The sequence below is a fragment of the Mustela lutreola genome, chromosome 8 (genome assembly GCF_030435805.1).
Source record: "Mustela lutreola isolate mMusLut2 chromosome 8, mMusLut2.pri, whole genome shotgun sequence".
NCBI lineage: Eukaryota > Metazoa > Chordata > Mammalia > Carnivora > Mustelidae > Mustela > Mustela lutreola.
Genome location: NC_081297.1, coordinates 19495328 through 19515077, shown reverse-complemented (window position 1 = coordinate 19515077; position 19750 = coordinate 19495328). Strand labels below are relative to the sequence as shown.

The following is a 19750-nucleotide window of genomic DNA, read 5'->3' as shown; positions in this document are numbered from 1 at the left end:
TAGAGAGGAAAATGGAGAGAAGGAAATAATCTGAAGGCATAAGTAAGAAACTTCTTCCTTAAAAAAAAGATGAGCAATCTTAGATTGAAGTGGTCAAAGAAAAAGAGTGAAGGAAAAATCCTCATCTAGACTCATTAAAAGGGGACATTTTAAAATAGCAAAGATAGGGAAAGAATTCTAAAACATGGACTCGTAAAATGAAGTCCTTCTTAGAGATATACAAGGACTGTATAGAAGTAAGTTCAATTCTGGGGCGCCTGGGTGGCTCAGCGGGTTAAAGCCTCTGCCTTCGGCCCAGGTCATGATCCCGGGACCCTGGGATCGAGCCCCGCATCGGGCTCTCTGCTCAGTGCAGAGCCTGCTTCTCTCTCTCTGCCTGCCTCTCTGCCTACTTGTGTTCTCTATCAAATAAATAAATAAAATCTTTAAAAAAAAAAAAAAAGAAGTAAGTTCAATTCTAAGGAGGTGTGGTACAACGTATGAAAAGGCTAGATTTAATAGAGGTAATTACCATAGCAAAAAAAATTGGAAGTAATGGAAATAAAAAGATTATAGTCCTATTTCTTGTAGAATCTTCTGGATTCAGTTATCAAATGTTATTTAGGCATCTTATCTAGCAACTTGGAAATATATCTGTGATATGTTTTCCCTGACACCAAACCAAGAACAACAAATTATATAATGCACGAGATAATATATACATGGTTCAAAGGATTGTTAATTTCTTATATTCTGTTTTCATGGTGCTTAGATTCTATTTGAAGAGGCAGAAATATAAATGAATAATAGAATAAAACGTTAGACAAATTATTATGGTTATGTTAAAATACTAGGTTTGAGAGTAGTTTTTTTTCTTGTCTTCATTTTTTAAAACATTTTTAAAAACATTACTTAAATGTTTTTATTTAAATTATAGAAAGCCTTTAAAGAAGAATGGCAGATTGTTTTAATAGCTGCCACACCTAAAGAGATTATATTCTTCATTTTAGTTGGCAGTTTTTTCCTACTAAACCTTCCTTTGAATTTTCTTAAGAAACAGGAAAAAAATCATTGTGTAGTGAACTTAATGATATTTGTCATGTGGCTTATGATTGATATTTTAGGTAAGTCTCATTTCTTCTTAGTTGAAATACTCTCCTTCATTAACCTGACCACCTATATTTCTATACTTCATCTGAGGTAATTCTTCTATAGAAAAAAATGCACACCATGTACACATTCGTATCATTATAGATTTGTGATACTAATCTTGAATGACATTTAAATTGCTTGGCAGTGTTAATATACATCTCTAAGAACCTCTTACTTTTCGCTGTGGTTATTTTTTTAAACTTTTACTGCCTGAAAATTTCATCTTTTCATCATCCAATTCTCCGCAAACCTCCTTGATTCGTACCCATCCCCTTTTCTTTCTCTCCAGTCCTGCTTGCAATCCAGAGTTAGGCTTGTACTGTGGATCTCAGCCTTCTGTGCCCTATCAGAAACCTTGTCATTTTAGTTGCCTTATCCTCTCACCATCACTTTTTTTTGGCTCATCTACATCTAAACATGCTCTCGTGTCTCTGCCTCTTCCTGAAAAAGCACAAAAGAACCCAAACCATCCTTTAATCCCACATTCCTATTCATGTACCTATCCCTTCAACTGTTCTGCCTCCACTCATTTAAGATTTTCTCTTTGTTTTGGGTGATATGTCTAGGTGTGACTTTTATTTTTCTTAGGACCTCTTTGCTTCCTGATTGAGAGAATTTATGTCTTTCATCAATTCTGGACACAGCTGAAGCCATATTTAAAAATACTGATTCTTTCTATTCTTTTTGTTCTTCAGTAATTTTTGTTAGATATATTTGGACTTTCATTCTGTCCTTCATGTCCCTTATTCTTTCTTTTCTTTTTTTTAAAAAAAGATTTTACTTATTTATTTGACAGAGATCACAAGTAGGCAGAGAAGCAGGCAGAGAGAGAGAGGGAAGCAGGCTCCCTGCTGAGCAGAGAGCCTGATGCGGGGCTCCATCCCAGGACCCTGAGATCATGACCTGAGCCGAAGGCAGAGGCTTAACCCACTGAGCCACCCAGGAGCCCCGCTTAATCTTTCTTTTATAATTCCCATCTATTTATTTATTTATTTATTTATCGAACATTTTATTTACTTATTTATTTGACAGAGAGAGAGAGAGAGAGAGATGACAAGCAGGCAGAGAGGCAGACAGAGAGAGAGGAGGAAGCAGGCTCCCGCTGAGCAGAGAGCCTGACGCGGGGCTCAATCCCAGGACCCTGAGATCATGACTTGAGCCAGTGGCTTAACCCACTGAGTCACCCAGGCGCCCCATAATTTCCATTTCTTAATTTCTCTGTGCTGTATCTGGGTAATTTCTTTTGATCTTTTTGTGTTCACTCATCATCTCTTTAGCTCTATTAATTTATCATTTCACCTGCCTGAGGGGAGTAAAGATATTTAGTGAATTTGTTTTTCAGTTTTTATAATTCTTTGTGTTCCTTTCTGAAATGGACCTGGTCTGGTTTGGTTTTTCTTTTTCTTGTTTTTAAGAACATGTAAGCCCTTTTTTCATATCTAAAAATATTTTTATTTTGATACAGTCTTAAACTTACTAGTATATAGTATAGAGAACTTTATCTGCCTAAACCATTTGAGACTAAGTTGCAGATAGAGTGCCATTTTCAGCCCTGAACACTTAAATAGTCTTTACAAACAAGGACATTTTCCTGTAAAATCACAGTATGATGATCAAAAATAGGAAATTAACATCACCATGTTACTACCATCTACTCTTCAGATATTATTCGAATTTTGACAGTTATCTCAAAATTTTATAGGCTCTTTATTTTGGGATTTAGTTGATTTTTTTTTTCATTATTAGAGTCATGATCTTGGAGCAGGATATCATATATATGATCTTTCCATTGCATGTATCAGATGGCACATAAGCAGGCATTTTTTAATGAAAAGGCTTTCTTTTCTCCTTTATAATTAGTATGTGATGTAGAATTAACTGTGAGACTATGTAAATATCCCATTCTTCATGACACTTTCAGTTTATATCAGTGTGGACCTACAGATTTATGTGGGTTATGACTGGTTTACTGTGATGCTCCAGTTGTTCCCTGGTCAGCCAGTGGGAGCCCCTTAAGGTGGCACTGTGTCCTTTGGCATATCCCCATTATTCTTTGAACACTTCCTTTTTTTCTGACATTATATTAGTTTTCTATTGCTGTCATAACAAATAACCACAAAATTAGCAACTTAAAAGCTAATAAAAAACTTAGCACGCAGTCAGAAGTCTGGTTGTGTTAGCTGGTTTCTCTGCTTAGTCTCACAAGGCTAAAATCAAGGTGTTGGCTCGCTGGGTTCTTATTGTTAGGAGTGTGTGGCATTAATTCACTTCCAAGCTCTTTTAGGTTGTTGGCAGAACTCAGTTGTTCTTTGCAGTTGCAGTACTGAGGTCCTCATTTCCTTTCTGGCTGACAGCTAAGGGTCTCCATTAGCTCCTTAAGGTTTCTATCCCATCCTTTCACATGTCCCTACGTCTTAGAGCTAGTAAAGGTGAGTTGATTCCTTTGTACACTTAGAGTCTCTCTAACTTCCCCTTCTGTGGGCTCTCTCTTGTTTTCTTATCTGTTGCATTTTTCACTGACTCTTGCCTTCATGTTCTCCTTTTATGGGTTTATATGATTACACTGGGCCTACCTACATCATCCAAGATACTCCATTTCTTTTAAGGTCAGCTTATCAGTATCTTAATTCAATTGACCCAGTTTCTTCATAGTAGGACCTTGATTAGTGTTTGACTGTCAGGCGAAGGGAACCTCGGGCTGGAGGGTGGATGTCACTAGAAGACTGTCTACCACAGCAGGGTATGCCAGGCTTTTTTTTTTAATGTAGACTGTTATTTCTTTCCTGCATGTACTTTTTATTCCTCTGCATAGGTTTTTAATAATTTATAATATTTATCTCATAATCTTTATTTGCTCTTTATTTTCTAAGGTTCTTGGAGAACAGTCAAATAATGTTTGTATCTGCTAATTTGTGATGAAGGGGATCATTTTCTTCTGTCTTCTCTGATTTTGGTTTGTGAACTCATTTTATAGCCTGGGTTAAGGATATATCCCTTTGGAGAAATTTTGTGTGGATTTCTGTTGTGTACTGAAGTGACAGTATCACCTGGACCCTTCTTAATTTAACATTTGGGATTTATTAGGCACATGGGTAAATTCAAACCCAAAACCTAGTTGAAGGCAAGTTTGTGGCTTATAAATTCAAAGGGTAACTTCTCATCTCCTATCCAGAGCTCAAATCTAATTGAACTGACTTCCTTGTCTTTTCCCGATGCTGTGATTTTTAGGTTTTATGTTTTGTAGGGTTTTGGGGGGGCGGGAACGCGTGCACGGACAAGGGCTGGCTTATCTTTACCCCAAAAATGTATCTCTTGGAAAGTCTATATAAACAATGTCTTGACCAGTTTTAATTTTTCATCCATTGGGGGCTCAAGGTATTCTCTGTTTTCCTTGTGGACATTAGAGCCAAAGCCCCTGGGTTACTAATACAGGTTGGCTCCTCTAGGACAACCTGTTAAAAGCTTTTTCCTGTATATTCCTAAGGATTTCCCTTACATCTTATAGGCTCAAGTATTCATTTTTAGGTCATTTTAATTAGGGAGGTTTTAGGTTGCCTGGTTGGCCTCCTTTTCAGAAATAGAAGTTTTCCCATTGATTTATCTTTTAAACCACTTTCTACTGGCTCTACAACTACTACTATACTCAGGTCAGAAATAGTTTTCACATTGTCAAATCTAGTGGATGTTTTTCAGTCCTTATCCTAGATGACGTCTTCGCATATTTGTCTTTGTTGAGGACTTCCAACTACTGGAAACTCCTTTCCCTTCTCTGTCCCTTCCTTTCAAGTCCCATCCTGGCATGTCCTTTCCTGTCCTTTCCCTTACCTTTTCTCTTCTAACATTATACTTAACTTGGTTGTTCTGTCATTTTGACCATTTCTTGTTTGTTTGTTTGTGTTTTTGTTTTGACCATTTCTTATTAATTTTCTTTTGGCTTTTCCTTTATCCTAATTTAGTGTTGAAATTCCTTGGGGCTTAGTCCTGAGCCTCTGCTTTTCTCACTTCAAAATTGTCACCAAATTTAAGTACCTAAAATCTTTCATCCAAACTTTGCAGTAGTTACTTAAATTTTATTTCCCTGATTCCACTGTATCATTGTCTTTCAGGGCCTTGTTCACATTGTTTCCAAAATGATCTTTTTAACAATACAGTTCTGATCATGCCACAAAAATACAGTTTGGTTGAAATGCTTTAATGGCTTTCCATTAGGATGAAATTGAAAAGTTCTTTATTTAAAAAAAAAAAAAAAAAGCCCTTTATGACCTGCAGGGTTCTCCATGAGCTGGCTTTTTGGCTGACTTCTGGCTTCACCTTAAGCATTTTATTTCTTTGCTTATTATACTACATTGGCCATATCAGTTAGGGTTCATTGAATGTAAGCCACAGAAGTGGATTCTGTCAAATTTAAGCAAAAAATGAATTTTTTGGATATGTACAATTGTTTCAGAGAATTAAAAGCCCCATTTCAGACCTCTGGGAGAAGAGAAATTGGGTAGGTTCGAGGGCTAGGTAGACAAGAATTAGTAGAATCCTAATATTACTACCATTAGACTAACGGGTCTGACCATTTTTGCCCTTGTGTGTATGCCTTCAGGATTTAAATTCCCAGGAGAGACTGTTTCAGCTTGGGTTGCCATGTTTATCCCTGAGCTGAGAGTGTATGTAATGGAGGAGGGATATTTCTCTGACAGAAAATAGGATGTTATTTGGACACAAAATGGGAAGAATTCTGGGCAGGTAAAAATAACAGAAATGGGTCTCTCTTTTTTTAGTTTGTGTTATATCTTAACAGAGGCCTGGTCTGCTAATCTTCTTTTTTTTTTTTTTAAAGATTTTATTTATTTATTTGTAAGAGAGAGAGAGAGAGTGAGAGCGAGCACAGGCAGACAGAGTGGAAGGCAGAGTCAGAGGGAGAAGCAGGCTCCCTGCGGAGCAAGGAGCCCAATGCGGGACTCAATCCCAGGACGCTGGGATCATGACCTGAGCCGAAGGCAGCTGCTCAATCAACTGAGCCACTCAGGCGTCCCCTGGTCTGCTAATCTTAATTAAGCTACCCCTTATACTCAATACATTCTACTTTTCCAGCATAGCATAATATTTGTCTGATTATTTAATGTCTGGATCCTTCGCTTTAAGAACCGTAAATGAAAGGATGGATACCTATTTTTTTTTTTTTTTTTTGGTAATATCTTCATCTAGTATTTTGTCTGGGTATATTAGGCATAAATATTTGTAGAATACTGTAAACCAGAGTCAGCTATGCAATATTCAATTGATTATGTCAAAATAACATTTAAAAACATTTTTTTTTTTTTTTTTTAAGATTTTGTTTATTTATTTATTTGACAGACAGAGATCACAAGTAGGCAGAGAGGCGGGCAGAGAGAGAGGAGGAAGCAAGCTCTCCGCCAAGCAGAGAGCCCGATGTGGGGCTCGATCCCAGGACTCCGGGATCATGACCTGAGCCGAAGGCAGAGGCTTTAACCCACTGAGCCACCCAGGCGCCCCAAAACCTTTTTTTAAAGATTTCATACTGAAATAGGAAAGCATGTTAAGTATAAAAGGCTTAAAAAATTTTAATATATAGGCAGCTATATAAAGCTAAACAAAACCATAAACTATATACCCAGAAGTTTGAGGATACATAAAAATGTCAGCAGAGTTTGTGGATGGTTTTTCCCCCCTACTTTACCATCTATTTAAGATTTTTAATAATTAGTATGTATTATTTTTGTAGGTAAAGTCAAAAGAAACAATGTAGAATTGTTCATATCTATAAAAATAAGAGCAGCCTAAGAAATGGTTAATGCTTGCCGAAAGAGATTGAGGAGCACCTATATTCCATCAAGTTGGCCAAGAGTCTTTGGAGAGAAAGCTCTAACTTTTTCTAAATTTTATTTAGCCTCTTTGAATAATGAATGTGTTAATCAATATAGACACATATTACACAATCTAGAAAGGGAAAGGCAGAATAATCCTGTTATTTATTAGTCACCAAAGGAAAAGGAAATTAAGGCAACATTAACAACGGAATCTTTCTATTGTTGTATGTATTATTCTGTTTACTTCTTTTAACATTAATAGGTATTCCTCCTTTATATTTTGTAATATGGTTACTATTTATCAAACACTTAATATGTAGTAAGAGATTAATAACAGTAGTATGTGTTTTACATGAATTAGTTAATCCTTGCACCAGCCCTGTGAAATCATTGGTGCCATCCTCCCTTTGTAGATGAGGTTCAGAGAGATTATTTGCATGAGGCAACAGGTTTTGGATTTTTAACTACTTTCACACCATATTAACCTCCAGAAAAGAATATGCAGTCCTAGGATGGGGTTAGGGATAGCTTAACAAGTTTAGTCATTTACTAGGTTAAATATTCCTCAGGACTTATCCCATTCATTTACTGTGGTTCACTGCTGAATAGACAACTTGGTACAGTACTGATTTGGCCTCCCAGGCAGTTTGAAATTGGGAAGTGGGAACTCTGGTTGGTGACCACTAACAGTTAGGTCACTGGTCATGTATACTCCTGTCTAGTATACTGTTTTTATGTAATTGCCATGGCACACTAATAAAAGCTTAGGTCTCAACAGTGTTTTCTTGGCTATGTCTATTCGATATACTGTTCTTCCTAAAATCATCATTTGTCTCCATGTTTCCAAATCTATTTTCATTCTGTGTCTGAACTAGTCTTTCAGCATCATTTGATGCAGTTGATATGCCCTTTCTTTAGATTGTCTTCTCTGGTTTTCTTACCTCAGTGATCTCAGTTTCCTTTTTTTTCCTTTTAATCAATTAATTTATTTATTAATTAATTATTTTTAAAAAGACTTTATTTATTTATTTGACAGAGAGAAATTACAAGTACACTGAGAGGCAGGCAGAGAGAGAGAGAGAAGGAAGCAGGCTCCCTGCTGAGCAGAGAGCCCGATGCAGGACTCGATCCCAGGACCCTGAGATCATGACCTGAGCCGAAGGCAGCGGCTTTACCCACTGAGCCACCCAGGCGCCCCTTTATTTATTTATTTTTAAAGATTTTATTTATTTATTTGACAGACAGAGATCACAAGTAGGCAGAGAGGCAGAGAGAGAGAGAGAGGAGGAAGCAGGCTCCCTGCTGAGCAGATAGCCCGATGTGGGGCTCGATCCCAGAACCTTGGTATCATGACCTGAGCCGAAGGCAAAGGCTTTAACCCACTGAGGCACCCACGCGCCCCTGATCTCAGTTTTCTTTGCAGATTCTTTTTCCACGCTAACCATCCTTGAAATGTTGAGGGTCTTCAGGACTTAGTCCTAGGCTGACGTTTTTCTCTTTTACAAGCAAAAATGCACTTTGTTCCACTTTTCACCACCTCAGTAAATGGCACTTCTAATTACTACCCGATTCATTTATAATATTTTAGTATAGTATAGTATAGTATTATTTTTCTTTATCTACGTAATGTAGCTTATCATCAAGTTAGGTTCATCTGACCTCTAGATGCACTTCAGATCCGTCTTTCTCCAAGCTTTTCCATCACACTACTGCCTTAGTCCTGAGGGTTGTCATCTTTCACCTAGATTGTAGAATAGCCTTCTGAATGACCTTTTTGTTTCCACTCTTCCTCTTTTCAGTTCATTACGGCATAGCAGTTAGAGGGATGATCTTCTAAAAAAAAACTGTCATGCTATATTTGCATTTGGTGTCTTTCCATTGACTTAGTTTACATTCGCAACACCTCTCCATGGCTGTTCCTTCCCTTCTCTCCAGTTTGTTCTACCACTCTCTCCACTATGCTTTACCTGTATTACCTATTTTTTCTTCTCTATTTCATTGATTTTTGGACAAGCTTTTCTACTTTACTCTGTTCACGTAACACCTGCCTGTCTAAACTTTAGGTCTTGGCTTACGTATCATTTTTTCAGACAGATATTTTCTGCTTCTTGATTTGTTACTAGTGGTTCTCTCTGCCTTCAATCATAGTACTTATTACAATTTATAGTTATGTGTTTGTTTTAATGTTTGCCTCCCTGATTAACTTGTAAATTCTTGGAGAACAGAGATCTTGTCTGTCTTGTTCCCAGCTTTATTCCCTGCTCCTAGCATAGTGCCAGTCTTCTAGTAGACACACAGTAAATATCGGTTGGTTGAATGGATGGGCGAATCAGTACATCATTACCATTCTCTGAATCATTCTATATCTTTGCTTCTCCTCTCTGTCCTGAACAAATGAATTTTGGGTATTTTCCTAGAGTTTATGCATTACAGAATTCAGTTCTGTTTAAGTCAGTGAATGTCACCATGATTTGGATTAAGGTAATTAACTGGTGGAAGATGGAAATAGAGTAAGTTAAATAGAAAACAGGTACAGAACAATCCAAGGAGGATTATTTATCTTTTGAGTAAAGATCTAGAGGTCTTACTAAAGCATTTTTTCATGCTGTACCAGTCATACCCTGAAGTATGAGGGAGTTTAGGAGAGTCAGTGATCATCATCTTCAAAAAGATTTAGGTATTTATACTGCCCTGCCTTAATAGGAAACGAAAATTTTATTTGTTCTTTTTATAGTAGTAACGGGAGTTCCAGAGTTTCAAAGTGTAATCACCACACTGCACATTTAGCTGTTCAGTTTCCTCTTTACGCTCTACAGCAGTATAAAAATAAGTTTAGAGATTGGAGGTCCTCATTCACCATGGTTTTTTGCTTTTCACTATTACACTTTAATATATATTACTAAATGTGGCAATGGTATTTTCAGTTTTGAAAGAGTATTAGGGACATTAGAGGACCTGATAATTATAAAACTATACATTCCTGACCTAAAGATAAAATTTTAATTAGAGCAATAACTCTGAAGTAGCTATGGCTGCCATTATGGAAACTTACTGTGTATGAGGCACTGCTAGAGCCTTTACATGGACATTCTCAAAGAAAACCCTATAAGGTAGCTACTACTCACTTTTAGAAAAATATGGAGGCTCAGAAAGCTTAAGTAGTTTGATAAAGATCACATTCTGTCAAAAACTTACACCGGTGGTCCTCCCCGCACCCTCCCCTGGCCCCAGTGTGCTGTCTCCAGCTGACTTTTAGTTTTAAGAGTTGGAGATTCCATCTATGTGCTCCACCACTAAAAAATTAGATTGTTAGCAGTCTACCTTTCACAGTAGTTTGCTGCAGAAGCTGAGTTCAGGTGTTGCTCTCTGGAACGCCTCCACCCTAGTCTCTTCCTCTGAACTTCAGTTGTCCTTCATGGCATGTGTCCTTATGGTACCAGTATTGCCATCCTGTATCATAGTAGCTTATGAATACTTACTAGCTCTGCTGTGAGACTATTAGTTCTTTGAAAGTAGAATTCCTTTCTGTTCTTCTTTATCTTCAGTGCTTTTTTTTTTTTTTAACAGTAAGGCTCTCCACATGTATTTATTGAAAGAAATATGAAGTAATGAACTTTTAAAAAAATTTTTTTCAGTGTATGTCCATCCTTTGGAATATAAGGTCTGTAAATACTTATTTATACTCATTTACATGCTGTCTCTTTTCTGTCCTTCACAGCTGAACTTCTTAAGTGAGTTCATCTTGCCAAGGTTCATTGTCTCATTTAATAACTCTCCTTTTAGGGCGCCTGGGTGGCTCAGTGGGTTAAGCTGCTGCCTTCGGCTCAGGTCATGATCTCAGGGTCCTGGGATCAAGTCCCGCATCGGGCTCGCTGCTCAGCAGGGAGCCTGCCTCCTCCTCTCTCTCTCTCTCTCTGCCTACTTGTGATCTCTCTCTGTCAAATAAATAAATAAATAAATCTTAAAAAAAAAAATAACTCTCCTTTTATGGCCTGACCTAGAATAACCAATGGAATTATTTGACCTGTTCTTTTCAAATTCTCTAAGTGGTTTCTAAAATTCTCTTAAGTTCTCTTTATTTTGTTTTTTGTGGTCTGTCTTTAAGTGGTAACATTCTGTAGGATTCTGTGTTTGGTCCTCTTGATCATGCTGAAAACTTCCCCTGGGTGATCTCATTTTACCATTCCTTGGTTTTGACTAGCTTCCGCATCAGGAGTTGTACATCACACATTTACAGGGGCTAGATATCTAACATAAATGAGCGGAGAGGTGAAGAATAATGACAGGACTCTGGTGGATTAAAGAACCTATGCCGTGGCCAGAGCTCCAGCAGATTGTTGCTCTTTCAGAATGTAGCATCCAGTATTGATAGAACTTCAGTTTTTCAGGAGAAATAAGAATTCACTTTTTTTTTTTTTTTAAGATTTTATTTATTTATTTGGTAGACACAGCGAGAGAGGGAACACAAGCAGGTGGAGTGGGAAAGGGAGTAGCAAGCTTCCTGCTGAGCAGGGAGCCCGATGTGTGGGGCTCGATCCCAGAACCCTGGGATCATGACCTGAGCCAAAGGCAGACGCTTAATGACTGAGCCACCCAGGCGCCTCACTTTTTTTTTTTTTTTTTTTTAAGATTTTTTATTTATTTGACAGAGAGAGAGAACAAGTAGTCAGAAAGGCAGGCAGAGAGAGAGAGGGAAGCAGGCTCCCCGCCGAGCAGAGAGCCCAATGTGAGCAGAGAGCCCAATGCGAGGCTTGATCCCAGGACCCTGAGATCATGACCTGAGCTGAAAGGCAGAGGCTTTAACCCAGTGAGCCATCGAGACGCCCCTAGAATTCACTTTTAAATACTATGTCTTGGGGCATCAGGGTGGCTTAGTCGGTCAACCACCTGACTCTTCATCTCAGGCTCATGAGATCAAGCCCCACATAGGGCTCTGCACTCAGTGTGCTCAGGGGGAGTCTGCTTGAGAGCTTTTTCTCTCTCTCTCTGCTCCTCCCCCAACTCTTGTGCTTGTGAACTCTCTCAAAGAAATAAATCTTTAAAAAATATTTCTAAATTAATTTTTTTAAAAATACAGAGTTCTGGTGTTTCAAAATATGAACTAGTTTAAGGTTTCAAACACAGGGCAGGCCAACAGAAAGTCTTTTTGAGTTTTCATGTTTACGTATGCTAACTTTACTATTCTTCTGCCTCCTGGATTTGTATCTCCACACCTGCTTTTTCTGCTGAGTTTCAGGCTGATCCTGTTCCGTTCTAGACTGTGTTCTGCAGTTCTGAATTCTGTTTTCCACAGGTATCTCAAAGACCATGATGAGTGACCTGAACTTCAAACTTCTGTTAGGGAAGTGGTTTCAGTAGCTGTGAATATGAATATTTAGTAGATAAATTCCACCATCTACTAGGTCACTAAGCAGAATTTTTCTTTAAACTTCTGTTTTCTCTTGTGTAAAATGGGAGTGACGTTTACCACATTGGCCTATTACACTATCACATACATTTACAGGGGCTAGTGTAGTAAGTGTACTACATATAGTAACCAAATATTAGATGCTCCTGTGGCTCTGCCTGCTTCAGTGAGTGGTGTTACCAGTCCCACCTGCTGGTACTTAAGAGTCATCCTTGACTCTTCTTTCGTATTTATTCTTCAGGTCCTATTAGGTACCAGTCCTATGAACTTTGCTTTTAGAATATCCCTTGACTACTGTTACTTTAGTTTAATCTCTGTTTTTGTGCATCAGTATTATTATAGCAACCCTTCAGCAGCTTTCTTAGTCTCTGATGAAGGCTCTCCCCAATTTAGTCTCAGCCTTGTCTTGCTTAAACATCAATATGAGCACATGAAGCTTCTGTTTACAATCCTTCAGTGGCTTCCTGTTGTCTCTAAATTTTTTTTTTTTTTTAAGATTTTATTTATTTATTTGACAGAGAGAAATCACAAGTAGTTGGAGAGGCAGGCAGAGAGAGAGAGAGGGAAGCAGGCTCCCCGCTGCGCAGAGAGCCCGATGCGGGACTCGATCCCAGGACCCTGAGATCATGACCTGAGCCGAAGGCAGCGGCTTAACCCACTGAGCCACCCAGGCGCCCCAGTTGTCTCTAAATTTTTAATGTTTTGGTTTTTAATGTTCTTGATCTGATTCCTGCTTATTTTTTAGCCTCATTCTTGTGTGAGCTACAGATGGTATTTACAGGTTCTTATATTTCTTTCTCAAACCACCCTTCACCTCAGTTCTATAGCTCCTTTAGAAATTAATTTAAAAGGCTTCCATCTTGTCCAGTAAGTTTTTTGACCCTCATCCTCTCACCCCAGGTCTGGGTTAGATACCCCTTTTTATGTGCTTGGGGGCCGCTAAGGATATCTCTATCCTATCACTTTTCACAGTCTTTTGTAATTGTCTTTTCCACTAAGCTTCTTCTTCTTCTTTTTTTTTCTTTCCACTAAGCTTCTTGAAGGCAGAGACCACATATCTTGAATGGCTTTGTATCTCCAGGGCTTAGAGTAATGTCTGATGAACAGTAAGCTCTCAGATGTTTGCAGAATGGATACATGTATTGAATGAATAAATTTTCTTTTTTTTTCTTGAGAAATTACAGATATAAAAAGGATCTTACGACCCTCAATTATTTGTAAGGCCTTTAAAAGTGTCCCAGTTCCTTTATTTCCTTGTTTGGAGATTATGGCTGATTTTATTATGAATCAATAACATTTATGTTGTTTAGAACAAAGTAAATTATACTATTAACAAAGAATTATTGTTGCCTTCAAGGGCTATGGTTTCTCAAACTTTATTATTATTTTTTATCGCAACCCACTTAGCTTCATGTTTTTCTTGCTTTCCTCTTGTTACAATGTTGAGTTCTTAGGATCTTACTGTCTCCTACCCTCCCAGGAGCCGTGGTTTGTATCAAGATTTCTCAGTTTCCACACTATTGACACTATGAACCAGATAATTCTTAGTTGTGAGGAGCTGTCATGTGTATTTTAAGATGTTTAGCATCATCCCAGGCCTCTACTGTTGTGTGTCAGTTGTGCCCCTTAGTTTTGACAACTAAAAATGTCTTCAGACATTGTCACATGTCTCAGTGGAACAGGATCATCCCTGATTGAGAACCCTACTGGTCTCTAGATCTTCCCATCTCTCACTTTTATCCTCAAAGAGCTTCTCCTCTGTGGAGCATGTGAGCATTGCCGCCCATCTTTATTAAAAAACAACAACAACAACAGATGCTTTTTTGGGGGTAGGGGTAACTCCTTTTTCCTCTTAACTTTTATTTATCATCTCTGTTCTTCCTCTTCCCATCCACTTTTCAGAGTGAATTCTTTCACTCTTTTCTCCATTTCTTTCTTGCTTGTAACTCCATGGTGCCTCTGAAAATAACTTTCAAGCCTTCCATCCTCTTTTCTTGAGTTCCTGGTAGTGAATGTTACCACTACCTAGTAGTCCATGTTGTCATTGTCTCTTAATCCTCCGTGCTCCTCCATCCCTACCCCTACTCATCCACCCCATTCAGTCATTAAGTCTGTTCATTTTACCTTCGGAATATCTTTAGAATCTACTTACTGGTCTTTGAATCTCAAGTATAGTTCTATTCCATTTTATTTTCTACATTGTAACCTGGGTGACCTTTCTGAAACAGACTCTTCCCCTTTCAGACCTTCTTAATCATGAGTTCTGGGGCTCCAGTATCTGCATTTTGAAAAGCTTATCAGGTGATTTTAACACAACTCTAATTGTGTCATTCTCCCATTTAGGAAATATTTCTTTGCCTTTAGGAATTCCTAAAACTCTTACTGTTATTTTTTATAAGGCGCTCTTGATGTGATCCCAGTCTATTAGCAAAGCCATTTTTGTTACAAAAAATGACTTAGGTTCTTTTAAAAAAGTGTTTTGTGACAAGTCAGTATTTAGTCATTTAGTTATTGATACATTATTTATGACTGCCAATAAAATTTATCATTGAGGGGAGGGAGGAAATATGGGTATTCTGACTTAATGATTACTATTATGTGTCTATGACAGATTTGGCGGCTAAGTTTTAAAATGTTTAAATGATTTTTTTTTCTTGCAGGTATTTATAACAGCAATGATGTAGCAGTATCATTTCCAAATGTAGTATCGGGCTCAGGATCTAGTACTCCTGTCTCCAGTTCTCATTTACCTCAGCAGTCTTCTGGGCATTTGCAGCAAGTGGGAGCTCTCTCCCCATCAGCAGTGTCATCTGCAGCCCCTGCTGTTGCTACAACTCAGGTAAGTTGTTAAAATGTTATGAAGTAACCTATAGGCGGATCTGTCGTTTTCTAAAAGTGAATTTGATTGGAGAAGAAAGAAATTGAATAGGGCTTTCTGTAGGAATTTATGAACTACCTCCATTTGTTGTGACATGTAAATTAGTAATTTGGTGCAAACTTTCATTCTTTTTAAAAAGTAGGACTTAGTGGGGTGACTGGTTGGCTCATTGTAGAGCATGTGACTCTTAATCTCAGGGTTGTGGGTTTGAGCCCCAAATTGGGTATAGAAATTACTTAGAAATAAAATCTTTAGGACTTAGTAAATATGATCCAGTTTTGGACTTCTGTGGTTTTAAACATTCCTTTTACAATTTTAAAAATCACAGAAATAGCATTATTTTTTAAAAACTGGCATTAGAGAATAATGGGATAAAGAGTGATTGATTCCTTTAAGTATTGTATTGTTTTCCTCCTAGTGGGAGAGAAAGAATGTACATAAATATTGTAAATAAGTGACTGTGCTTATTGTGCATTTATCCCTTTCCTTTACTTTAGATATGTAAAGTTACTAGTCTTCAGGAATCCTTTAAAAGCAAGAGTCCTTTCAGAAAAATCGTAATCTTGCATTATACAAATAGGACAGTAAATAGGCAGAGCTGCGTGCTTGCAGACACACACACACACACACACACACACACACACACACTTTGCCAAAGGTAATAATTTAAAATTCCTTAAGTATGTATTTTTTATTTGTTTAGAATTCCTTATAATTTTACTTTAATTTTATCCAAAGCTCCAGTAATAACCATCTTAGTGCTTGGAGAAAATTTTTAAGATTTTATTTACTTAAATTTATTTTAGAGAGAGAGAGGGAGGGAGCATGCAAACAGTGGGAGGGAGAGAGACAGGCAAACTCCACTCTGAGCACAGAGCCTGTGGGGGTGGGGGGTGGGGGGGGCGGTGGTGGAGGTCGGGTCTCCATCTCCCATGAGATCATGACCTGAGCTGAAATCCAGAGTCAGATGCTTAACTGACTTAGCCACTCAGGTACCCCAGGAGAAATTTATAACAAAGACAAATATGTAATTACAATTAGTTAAATAGGTTGTAAGTTGCTGTAAATTTATACTTTATGTATGTGTTCATGATTTGCATTGTATAAGCCTTTAGAACATATATACACTTCCTAGTATTTTCTGTAAGCTTTACATCAAAGCATAGCATTAGTTATTTTTAAATATGTAATGGTGCAGTGCAAACAGTCACCATTATAATTAGTTTAGGTATTGGAATAAACAACAGACAGTTCGGCATAGAAAACCAATGGCTTGATTAGTGGTATCATGTTTGAAAATGAAAGTTAACTATGTGGTGAACCTCTCAACCTGAATAAGGGGAGTTTGACTAATTTAGAAGAATTTTTTGTAGCTCATTTCACTAGCCTTGGTGAGGGAGCCAGCATGCCAGGGGTGTGGGGTTAGAGAGGGTGAAAGGATAAATGAGAGAATGGTTCTTGCAAATAGTTTTATCTCTTTTAATTAAGTGTAGCCATATGCTGTTGATAGCTTTCTATCCTTGGACAAAGTCTCACATGAACATTTTCAGTGTGCATTTTTCTTTCTTTCTTTATAAAAGTCTGTTTTAATTACTCTCTGGTTAATTCCAGGCTGAATTAAGCAAAAATCTCATTTCTTCTCATTCATTATGTTTGTGGTTTTGGGGGTTGGCATTAGGGAGGTAGATGGGGGAAGTGGTGGTAAAGAGAAATTTATAGCTAGAGGGAAAATTCCACTTAACATATGACTCAACTGAAGAACAAAGAAATCATAGTTGCAAGTAATCCAGGATTCAGTCCAATTAAAATCCTTACTGTTTATCGTCTTTCCATGTTTCAGTAAGACGGGTCTCTTATGAATATGATCATCTAGTTAGACTCAAATGCTGCATGCTGAGACAACTGCATCTATGATTCTGTCTAGCAGTAAATGCTTTCTGCCTTCAAGCTGAAGCTTATTTAGCCTGGCTTATCTGGCGCTGCTGTAGCAACCATCAGTCTCCAGGCAACTGAGGCACGTTGACCTCTCAGTTGAACTGAGTGCAGAACTACTTCAATTTAGCTGCCTGAGACAATAGTATTGGTATTGAACGTGCAAAATGTGAATTTTCTAGGCAATGTGCAAAAGGAATGATACAAAAATATTTAGAATAGAATGAATGTTTAGATAGGATTCTTAAAATTGTGATGTACTTGGTAACTGAATCTTCTCTTCAAAATGACAAGTTTATTTCTGTTTAACTTTCATATAGGTCCTGTTTGTTTTCAAATTGCACAAGTCATTGTGTTTAGGTAATCAAATGGTAGCCTCTTCTTTAGGGTTTCTTTATAGGTAGTTGATTAGCAGTGCTATAAGTGGGTTAATTTAAATTACCAGTATTTAAAATGTAATTATAGAAGTCTTGTTACAGTTATTAAGAAAAACATCGCACCGGCAAGCAAATATTTTAAAAAACATAAATCAGAGAATCGAAATGTTAAATTTGAATAATGTTTTGTCTCCCTTACTTCCCCAAAAAACTTTGCAAAAGTAGTAGTTTTTAGTGATTGGCTTGGTGCCAGCAGGATGAAAATCCAGAGGTCATTCTTGATCTTTCTGCCCTGGGTTTTTTAAGTAAGATAGACAGGCCTCTTGTTTGGCTTATTTGCTGTCTTAAGAATTGTTCCCTGGAAAGTGGTCAGGGAGTTAAGATCAGGGAGAGCTTAATAGAAATTAAAAACTGAGAACAGAATTGTGCTTTTAATGGGGGAAAAAGGAGACATATGTAAAATTGTAGGGAAAAAAATTGATGCTTCGCAGCCCTAATTTTGAAAACAAACAAACAAACAAACAAACAAAAAACTTTAAAAAAATGCTTGATGACCTAGTTTTATATTCTTCAGTGTTATGTCCTTTTGTTTTATTAGATATATTTGTTTTTAGAATAATTATTCTTTCACAGGTAACAGCAATAGAGGTAATAGTTTCTTAACATTATTAGAAGATAGAACTACTGTCCATGTGGTTTTGTTTTGTTTTGTTTTGTTTTTTTAATGATGTGCTCTGCCCTTGCATCATAGTTAGAGGTATAAATTAGTTTTTGTAGGTGTGTCACTAATTTTTCATTTTGCCTTTCAAGTTCCACTCTGTCTCCTAGTTCTACATTAATTCCATTTGTCTTTTGGGAAATTTCAAGTGCTTTTGTTTGAAAGATGATTCCCTTAATAGAAGAATTTAAAACTGAATGTAGTGAAAAAGTGTGTTACATTATTTTCTGCATTCTGTGTTTTGCTTTTAGGTACAGTCTTCATGTAGGTAATCTGCTTCCTTGTTTACTCTGTGTTACTATTATGAAAAATAAATTTAAAAATAAATGAAGGAACTTTAAAAATTTATGTGTATTTAGTAATTGCAGATGCTCAAGTATTTTTAATGTACAGTTAATGACTAATGTTTTGCACTTTTCTATGAAACTTTTACTTCAGTCAGCTTTGACTACTTCATTTTCCAGCATGATAACTTTGGGGTGTGTGCCTGTTGGGAGTTGTCTTAGATGGAGTAGTCCTCAATTTCCTTTTGGATGATGTCTGCACTTCCATTCTGTTGGAGAAAATGGTTCAGTTTCCCAGGTAGATGGACCTGACTTCAGAGGATCTCTGACTTGATTGGTCAGAATGAAAGTTTCATCTTTTGTGTTTTAAGTAATTTCATAATGACTTTTAATTTTAAGGACATTAACATTCTGAGCAAAATAAGTTTGTATAAGTGCTTTGTAAAGTCACTTACTGTTGGGTGATCAAGAGGTTAAGTAACTATGCAACATCACTTGTCTAGTAAGTAAGTGGTGATGAAACTAAGTTTGGAAACAAGGAAGTCTGACTCTGGAGTCTGATCTCTGGTCTACTAATCATTACCATAAAAATGAATATCCCAATGATGTCCTTCTCTTTGAAAAACATTGTCAGGAATTTTACTGTGTCCATTTGTGTGACACAATGCTAAATAGAAATTTGAGTCAGAAATCTTGTTTCCCAGGAGCTTTGCTGCTTACTACTGTGACTGTAGGCAGGTCTTTTCAATTTGTGGGTGTCAGTGTTTTTCGTGTGTAAAACCAAATACTTCAAATACCTGTCCTACCTGCTATGAAGACCACTATGTTACAAAGTTTAAATGAGAGTAAGTACTTTGTAGACCATAAAGTACTTTGGGTTTAATAGTTATTATACTGATGTTGAAGTTATTATAGGACTCAGTTTTAGCTGTTACAGAAACAGCCTGTTTACCAATGAGATAAATTGTACAGAAGCACTTTGCTTACTAAAAATAGTATTAAAAATTTTTCTGTTAAAATATATAATTCCATGTTAACATAGATATGTGAATTTTAGCCATTTTAGGCTCAGCTTTTGCCTGAGGTCTTTCTAGTTCTTAAGTTATTTCAATAGCTGATTTGGCCCTGGGGCCTTAATTTTTTCTGCAAAAGATGGGTGATATATTGATTAGGTATTAACCAATTAGGAAACCTGCTTAGA

The 19750-nt window shown here is 37.1% G+C and overlaps 1 protein-coding gene across 20 annotated transcripts in view; it reads left to right on the top strand.

The window, feature by feature from the left end:
* MLLT10 (MLLT10 histone lysine methyltransferase DOT1L cofactor) overlaps positions 1-19750 on the top strand; it is a 234733-nt gene that overhangs the window by 188737 nt on the left and 26246 nt on the right. For all 20 annotated transcript variants that reach the window (XM_059183966.1, XM_059183958.1, XM_059183957.1 and 17 more), the window contains one exon: positions 15021-15199. In XM_059183966.1, coding sequence (XP_059039949.1) covers positions 15021-15199 — 179 coding nt within the window. The remainder of the gene's footprint in view (positions 1-15020; positions 15200-19750) is intronic.